Source organism: Podarcis cretensis (assembly GCF_951804945.1).
Source record: "Podarcis cretensis genome assembly, chromosome: 1".
Lineage (NCBI taxonomy): Eukaryota > Metazoa > Chordata > Lepidosauria > Squamata > Lacertidae > Podarcis > Podarcis cretensis.
The window spans coordinates 17,128,895-17,138,051 of NC_137170.1; the positions used below are offsets into that span (position 1 = coordinate 17,128,895).

A 9,157-nucleotide genomic window follows, 5' to 3' on the forward strand; every position below is an offset into this window, starting at 1 on the left:
TGATCTGATATCTAGGGAGTCTTTGTTTCACAACTAAATGGGGGGCGGGGAGTTAAGAGTTATCTTATTTACTTTGATTAGATTGCTTTGTCAAAGCTACTTATCAGATCACATGCAATATATTCAGTTGCTTTAACTTGCTTTAAATCTTATCATGTTTTATCTTATTTTAGTTCTTATAAATTCACGTTTCTATCTAAGTTCGATATTGTTCTATTTCATATCATTTTCATGCAGTTTCATTCTGTTGAGCTTTGTATATCAACAAACCAATGACTTGTTTCAGTTACAAGCAGAAGTCTGTGGTTTTTTTGTGTGTGTGATCTTTACTCCCTATTCCACTTGGTTAAAAGGTAAAGGGACTCCTGACCATTAGGTCCAGTTGTGACCGACTCTAGGGTTGCGGCGCTCATCTTGCTTTACTGGCCAAGGGAGCCGGCATACAGCTTCCGGGTCATGTGGCCAGCATGACTAAGCCACTTCTGGCGAACCAGAGCAGCACATGGAAACGCCGTTTACCTTCCCGCCAGAGCGGTACCTATTTATCTACTTGCACTTTTGACGTGCTTTCGAACTGCTAGGTTGGCAGGAGCAGGGACCGAGCAATGGGAGCTCACCCCATTGCGGGGATTCGAACCGCCGACCTTCTGATCGGCAAGTCCTAGGCTCTGTGGTTTAACCCACTTGGTTGCTACTAAGCAAAATCGAACTCAAACTGGAATCCAATGAATGCTGGTGGCCTGGCCAATTTTTGGCCTGGTACTATGCACAAATGTTGATTGGCCCACCAGATTTACGGCACTGGGCAGCCATGTAACCTACCATCACCGCTGGGAATGCATGCCCCTTACAACTAAATGCAAGGTATTTACTTGCAGTGATGGCAAAAAAGGGTACACTGTGTGTTTGTGAAATAAATTAGTAAATAAAATGAGTACCTGTTTGGTCTCGAGTAATCCCTCCTTGTTCAAATAAATCAAGGAGCCATGCAAATAATGAAGAAACAGCTACAGATAAGAGTTTTCTGCTCAGCTGTAAGTGGTTGACCTTTTGGGTTATTGCAGGTCACAATGTATAGCGCAAGGCAGACTTGCTTGTGGGGATGTGGAAAGTTACAACAAGGAAGGCAGGTGTTTGTAAGCACTTCTGGAGCAGGGAGGGGGGTAACCTGTGGCCCCCCTCCAGTTATTGCAGGACTCCAACTCCCATCGACCCTGGGCATTGACCATGGTGGCTGGAGATTATGGGAGTTGGAGTCCAGCCACATCTGGAGGGCTCCAGTTCTCCCATCTCTTTTCCTACAATTGTACATGTATTTGAGGGTGACTCTCATTGACCTCTGTCTTTGTCCATGGAGTTTTCTTGGCAGGGATACTGGAGTAGCTTGCTGGTTGCTGCTCTATGGTTTTCCCTGTAGTGATGAATAGAAGTGAGAACTGGACCATAAAGAAGGCTGATCACCGAAGAATTGATGCTTTTGAATTATTATCAAACTTATCAGTTCTTAAGGAAATCAGCCCTGAGTGCTCACTGGAAGGACAGATCCTGAAGCTGAAGCTCCAGTACTTTGGCCACCTCATGAGAAGAGAAGACTCCCTGGAAAAGACCCTGATGTTGGGAAAGATGAAGGGCACAAGGAGAAGGGGACGACAGAGGACGAGATGGCTGCACAGTGTTCTCGAAGCTACCAACCATGAGTTTGACCAAGCTGCGGGAGACAGTGGAAGACAGGAGTGCCTGGTGTGCTCTGGTCCATGGGGTCACGAAGAGTCGGACATGACTAAACGACTAAACAACAACTCATTGACCTCAGTGGAGGTCATGTACAGAGTCGTGGGATACAATTAATTTAATCAAAGAATTATAGAGATGGAAGGGACCCTGAGGATCATCTAGTCGACTTTTTTGAGCACATCCCATTCATTACTTGAAACTGGGGAAACTTTGGTCCTCCAGATGCAGCTGAACTAGATTCAGCAGGGCTCTTCTGATGAACGTAGACATTTCAGTTGATTCAAAATATTAGCTGTGATACTTGTGTGCTACCTCAAGAGCTGGCATGCCTCTGAATACCAGTTGCCAGGGAGAGGGCTATTGCACAGATACAGCTTTCCATAGGCATCTGATTGGCTGCAGCAGGAACCAGATGCTGGACTAGATGAACTATTGTTCCAATCCAGCAGAGCTGTCTTTATGTTGTTATTACAGGGTGCTTCTGTGTTTTTGATATACAGACACTGTAGCCCATTGGTTTGGAAAAGGACTGCTCCCTCTGCTTTGGAGTCCAACAAGGCTTGAGATTGGAACAGTTCAAGGCTGATGACCCCTCATGAGATGCATCCCATGCAATGTGTGTCTTTGTGGGTGACCTGAAAAGCTCTGTGTAGCAACTCCCTGATGCATAGAACCCAGATCATCCAACCCCCTGCAATGCAAGAATATGCAGTTGTCCCATACAGGGATCGAACCTGCAACCTTGGCATTATCAGCATCATGCTGAGCTGTCTAGGCAGACTTAGTCTGCCATATTCTTCACTGTTATGTATACTTACTTGGGGATAAACCACCCTGGATGGAGCAGGCTGCATCCAAATTTCTTCTCCTCCCCTTGCTCTGCTTGCAGATCTGCTGGGTGGAGGCGGCAAGGGGAGATTTATGGGAGGGGAGAGTAATGCCCAGATCAGATTTTAGGGGTGCATGGGGAGGAGAGGACATTATGTTGTCCACCAATGGGATGTCCCTCAGATACAATTACTGCTCAGTCTCAAGCTGCTATGTTGAGGGGTCCTGAAGTGTGTAGTAGGGGGGTTATAGCCTTGTAGATGTGTGGACATTTGCCCGTGTTTGAATGGGAAGATGGGAGGAGGTTTAATGAAATCCACAAGCCCAAGCCCCTGATCTTCTCTCATCTCCCATAGCTTTCTGAAAACAGTATATAAGGGAGTCCTTGCAAGTGTTTAGGGGTCCATACCCCCTCTGTAATTTAAGCATTGGTGTTGATCACACACACACATGATCTGGAATCAGGTTCCTGAGAAATCAGTAAGCATTGTATCTGGCCAAGTCATGCTCAGAGCACTGCCACTGAATTGAATGTACTCAGGTCACTTTCTTTGGGTCACCTTTTGAGTATGACTTGGTCAGATAAAAACTAATAATAGTCTCATTTTCTGGGACCAGGAATAAGGAAGCATTGGACATCTAGATGTGGCTGGAGGGCTACCACTGCCCTCATCCCATAGCACCATCAGCCATGCTGGCTGGAGTGAAAGGCTGTTCCATCCATGCACAAACATTTTCAGCACTGAGACATCCAAAGATTAACTCTCAGAGCACCCATTAAAAAACATACCCCGCCCAGCTAAACGCAAGGAGCTGACTGCACTTTAGAGCAGGGCTCTCTGCTTTGTTCAGGGTCACCTCCACACAGTCATGGCTTCCCCCAAAGAATCTTGGGAATTGTAGTTTGCTCCCCCACCGAGCTACAATTCCCAGCACTCTGTAACAAACTACAGTTCCCAGGATTTTGGGAGGAAGCCATGTGACCCAGGAGACAGAAAAACAACAACAGAGAGGAGGCGTTTTGCACACTCTTACATTTCAGTTAGAAAGATCCAAATCAGGCATGTCTTTTACTCAATAATCTTTATTAATAATGTTATAAAAAGTTCATAAAAAATGGACGTTTTACAAAAAAAAGGAAAAGTACAACAAACGGAGAGGTCACATAAATAAACATTCTTTTCTTTTTTTGCTTTTGTTTTAAACTGGTCATTCTAATATTTCAGATCATCAGACGCGATTTCCTGGCATCGGGATCACCATTTCGAAACCGGTCATCACACAGAAACATTAGAAATCCCAGCGAAGAGTTTTGCTAGGACGGCGGAAGATCACTCGGGCGCAGAGGAAACTTTGCCCTAGACAACATGACACACGTGCGAGGCAGAACTCGGATCCCGCCGGAACATACACTCAGACACAAACAAACAAACAGCGCGTGTTGCGCGCACTCAGGTTGCCATCCTATCGGCACACTTAACCAAATATGCACTCATCAGGTTGCACAGACACCCAGAAACTTTCACCCAAGTAGTAAACGCTGCTTTTCTCCCCCCACACAAAAGAGAGATCTATTCATCCACCCACGCAATTTATTTGTTGTTGTGTTTTTTTTTTTAAAAAAGGAAAAAAATTAAAACCGCACGTAGAAATGAATGTTAATAACAAATGCTCGGCAAATCAACATGATTCGAATAGTGGAAAGAGTCACGGGGCACGTCTTGCATGAAAACTCACGCAGGAGCCTTTGGGGAGTCGCGAGTTCGAGGAAAATGGGAGACACCTCTCTCCTCCCGGTCGGAGGGTCTCCCACCACGCCCTCTCCCCATCCTATATCCCGCCGCCTGCGGCCCCTTCCTACACCTGGACGACCACCGTGCTGGGTCCCCCCTGGAGGCGGCGCTTGTACTGGTCGAGCCAGCGCCTGAGTTCGGAGATCTTGTAGCCCTCGGGCCCTCGGCCCCCTTGGTACATCACCTTTTGCTCCTGGATGATGTAGAGGCGCTCGAAGTACGCCCCGTAGGCGGCGCTCGAGGCATTGTCCATGGTGTCGACGGCGAGCGGGCAGCCCGGCGCGCCTTCCTGCATGAGCTGCGCCGCGCGCAGCCTGTCCTGGAGGCACTGGTGCTTGGGGATGTCGTAGGCGGCGTCCGAGCTGACCCAGCCGTCGGAAGGGTGCGCCTCCTCGATGTACACCAGCAGGAAGTCGGCGACGTCCACGAAGCGCGCGGCGAGGCTCTCGAAAGCGCGCAGGCGCGCCATGAAGGGCGGTCAGGTGCAGCTGCCGAAGTTGAGGATCAGCGGCCGCTTTCCCCGCGCGTAGTCGAGGATGCGCAGCCGCGTGCGCCCGTCCAGCTGGATCACCTCCGGGTTAGGCGCCGCCGCGCCCACGTGCGCCGCCTTGAAGAAGTCCAGCTTCTGGCCGTGCCACACCGCCTTGAGCGACTCCAGCGTGAACATGCGGTTCGAGTCGGAGACGCACAGCGGAGGGTCGTCCGGAGGGGGCCCCGATGAGGAGCTCTCCTCCTCCTCCTCCTCCTCCTCCTCTTCTTCCGACGCCGCCGACGCCTCTCCGGCCACCGCCGGCGGCGTGGTCAGCAAGAGCTTCTTGCGAATGCAGAGGAAATCGAGGAGCCAGAGCATCACGGCTGTCAGGAGGAAGCGCGGCAGGAGCAGCACGCAGGCGGCCACCTGGCTGAGCGCTTGCAAGGTGTGGGCGCCCATGGAGTGCAGCATCGCCGGAGCCGCGGCTACGGCCAGGGGCGCGCAAACTGCCCGGAGCCCCTCGCCGCCACGCCGCCTCTCCCTCGTGCCGCCACTCCTCCGGGTGGCTTAGCCGCTGAGATCCCGCTTCTCCTTAAGCCCATTTTATAGTCGGGGATTTAAATGAAAAAGTGACTCCACCTCCGGCCAGAACCCGCCCCCTTTGGAACTTGAGCCTGGGGATTACCTACCCCTCCAGTCCAGTGACCTAAAAATATGGTGGCCAAGGGAGGAAGAAGAGAAAGAAAAAGGAAAGGCGCGCGGGGGCTGGGCTGGGAGGGAGGGAGGGAGGGAGGAGGAAGAGGAAGAGCCGGATCCGACTGGGCCAGGAAGCCGGCGGGACGTGCCAGCGCGCAGGGAGCAGCCGCCGCCAGGCGCCCTGCCGGAAGGGACGCTCGGGGGCTTCTCGGGGGAAGAGGGCAGGCCGGGCGCGCCGGGAAGAAAGCGCCCGAGAGGGACCCCCGCCTCGCGTCCGGGGAGGCGGATCAGCCCCAGGCAGAGCGCGAGGGCAGCGGACGCAACCCCCCCCCCCCGAGAGAGGCGCTGGCTGGGTTGCGGGAAGCGGCTCCCCGCCTGGAAGCGAGCAAACTCGGCCCAGTTTGCCTCCCTCTGTGTCTCCTCGGCGTGCCGTCCACGCGAGGCGGGGAAGCCAAGTTCCGACTCCGAGAGTTTTCTCCATCCTTTTAACCGCCCCCCCACCCCCGCCGACCGCTTTCGGTTCGGCGCGGGACCCAAAGCGACAGCCGCTGAGCAGCAACCGGCAAACTTTCCGCAGCCCCGTTCCCCGCTCCTTCGAGCGCCGCAAACTGCCTCTCGCCCCCCTATTTTGCCGGAAAACATTGCAAGCCCGAAGAACGCTAAAAAGATCAATTACTTAAGAAAAGCGGGTGGTGGTGGGGGTTTACCGTGTCGTTCCCGATTTTTCTCTTCATTTTTAAGTTTTTATTGCAAGCGATCTCTCCCGTGCTCTCTCCACCTTCAGGCGCCACTTGCTCTCAGCCTTCAGGGTGGCGCCCTGATCCCGGCAGGAAAGGGGTTAATGCTTGGTTAGTGACCTCTCGGTGCCGCTCCAGCATTAAACCTGTTGACCGGAGCGAAATTCACAAGAGTTAAGAGTTAAAACCGCAGGGTGGCTTTTTGGTGGAGCAACCACTAGGGGTAGCTGTTGGCTGGAGGCTGGAGGCGAAGCTACTAGATACGAGGCTGCCTGCTGCTGCTGCGTGTGGGTATTTACGGCCCCCCTCACTTCCTCCAGGTCTAAATAATTGTATTCCTGGTTGGCAGCATTCCCTTAACCCAAGAAGCCTAGGACATTTGCTCACTGTGCCCAAAACTATATAAAAGTTCAGTGAACTCAGGCTAGCTCCAGGTTGATCTGTTAGGGTAAAAGGTAAAGAACCCCTGGGTGGTTCAGTCCAGTCGAATTTGGCTATGGGGTGTGGCACTCATCTTGCTTCTTTGGCTATGGGGTGTGGCACTCATCTTGCTTCTCAGGTCGAGGGAGCCGGCATTTGACCACAGACACTGGCAGAGAAAGAGGAGTGTGTGTATGGGGGGGAACGCACCGCCCCCGGCAGCGTGGTCCTGGTGGGGTGCCATCACAGCTGTCCCCCCTGCCTGCGCTGGGCATCAGGCCCTGCAGGCGGTGTACCACACCCCCAGGATGTGCGCCATGCCCTTGCGGGCAGCGTGCCATGCCCCCAGACACCTGCCAGCCCCACCCCCACATGTTCTCCGCCCCGGGTGCCGGAGCATGAAGCTCCGCCACTGTCCACAGACAGCTTTCCGAGTCATGTGGCCAGATTGACTAAACTGGTACTGACACACGGAGGACCGTGATGAGTGTCAGAGCGCATGGAAATGCTGTTTACCTTCCTGCCGCAGCTGTACCTATTTATCTACTTGCCCTGGTGTGCTTTCGAACTGCTAGGTTGGCAGGAGCTGGGACAGAGCCACAGGAGCTCATCCCCGGCACGTGGATTCAAACCGCCGACCTTCTGATCGGCAAGCCCAAGAGGCTCAGTGGATTAGACCGCAGTGCCACCCACGATGGGCACGTTGCACAAATACACAGAGCCACCTTCCGCATAGTCACAAGGCCACTGGTCCAGTACCTGCAATACTTCAACTGGCAACTCTTGTTCTCAAAGCAGACACCTTTCCCATCATCTGCTGCCTGGTCACAAGAACATAGGACATGGGCTCAGGGTCGTCTTAAGCATATCTGGCGCCGTGCTGCGAAGATCCCTCCAGTGCCCCCCCTTTCCCAGAGTTGCCGACCTTTTTTAGGGAGGACGGCGCTGCCGGCGATGTGCCCAGCTTTGTGGGGCTGGAGGAGGTGGGCAGCAGCTGGAGGGCATTGGCGGAGCTTCATGCTCCAGCACGGGGGGGGGGCGGAGAGTAGGCGGGGCAGGGCTGGTGCACGTCCCTGGGGCAGGGTGTGCCGCCTGCAGGGGTGTGGCGCGTGTCCTGGGGGTGTGGCGCACCGCCTGCGGGGGCGGGGTGCCCAGCGCAGGCAGGGGGGGCAGCCGTGATGGCACCCTGGTACCTCCCCCCCATTCCTCTGCCAGTGCTGGAGGGCAGCTCCTTTGGAGGGGAAGAGGCGGCTCTTAGCTCAGCTGGCTGCTTTGTGCCGTGGTGGCCATGGCAGGTGGAGGCTCTGGGCATGGCGCTGCTTCAGCGCAGCATGGCGGAGGCAGGCGAGGCTGGCGAGCTGATGCTGGGAGGCGCCGCATCCAGCCTCTGCCTCTTCCCTGGCACCCTCCAGAACTTGGCACCCTGCGCCACTAGCCTCTATGGGTTAGATGCCCCTTCATAGGCTTGTACTACCTCAGACCATTGGCCCATCTAGTTACAGAGGGCCTTCTCGGTAGTGGTGCCCACCCTGTAGAACACCCTCCCATCTGCTATCAAGGAGATAAGTGACTACTTTCTAAAGTAACCTTTAGACTGAGAGCAGTCCTGTATAGGGAAGCTTTTAATGTTTTATTATGTTTTTGGATATGCTGGAAGCTGCCCAGAGTGGCTGGGGCAACCCAGTCAGATGGACAGAGTTATTGTTAGTTCAGTATTGCCTAGTTGGCATCAGCTCTCCCCAGGGTTTCAGACAGGGGGTTCTCCCGATTGCAGAGGGTTCATTAAACCATTCTTGAGAATTTGTAGCTCTTTGAGGGGAACTAACAACTCTCAGTACCCCTAAGAGACTGCTGTTCCCAGAATTCTTGGAGGGAAGCCACGACTGTTCAGAGTGGTATTATGGTGCTTTGAATGTATAATGCAAATATGGTCTATGACTCAGTGGCCTGGGAGCTTGCATACTTTTGGCCAGAAACTGAGATGTAGCCTTCCCCAGCCATGCTGGGTGGGACTTGTTGGAGTTGCCCTCCAAAACATTTGGAGGGCACCAGGTTGCAGAAAGCTGTCTGGCAGGTATGGACAATCTTCGGCTCTCCTGATGTTGCTGAGCCCCAACTCCCGTCACTTCCCTCCTGGCTATCGGCTGTGCTTTCTGTGGCTGATGTGAGTTTTACTCCAGCTATTTTGGGCCCAAAGATTCCTTCTACCCACTCTGGAATGTACGCTACAGCAGCAGCAAGAATACTCATCGCAAAGTATTGGAAGACACAAGATCTACCCACTCTGGAAGAATGGCAGATGCAAGTAATAGACTATATGGAACTGGCTGAAATGACTGGCAGAATTCGAGATCAAGGAGAAGAGCAGGTGGAAGAGGACTGGAAGAAGTTTAAAGTCTATCTACAAAAACACTGTAAAATCTTTGAATGTTGAGGACATTGAAAAGGAAAGAAGGGGTTCTAGTGACTGAGTTAAA

The 9,157-nt window shown here is 53.0% G+C and overlaps 1 protein-coding gene across 1 annotated transcript; it reads right to left on the reverse strand.

The window, feature by feature from the left end:
* Positions 1–3,628: 3,628 nt before the first annotated feature.
* Positions 3,629–5,580, reverse strand: DIO3 (iodothyronine deiodinase 3). Its single transcript, XM_079989503.1, has one exon. It carries the CDS (start codon positions 5,296–5,298, stop codon positions 4,420–4,422), a length of 879 nt encoding a protein of 292 aa, XP_079845629.1. The 5' UTR covers positions 5,299–5,580; the 3' UTR covers positions 3,629–4,419.
* Positions 5,581–9,157: the final 3,577 nt, after the last annotated feature.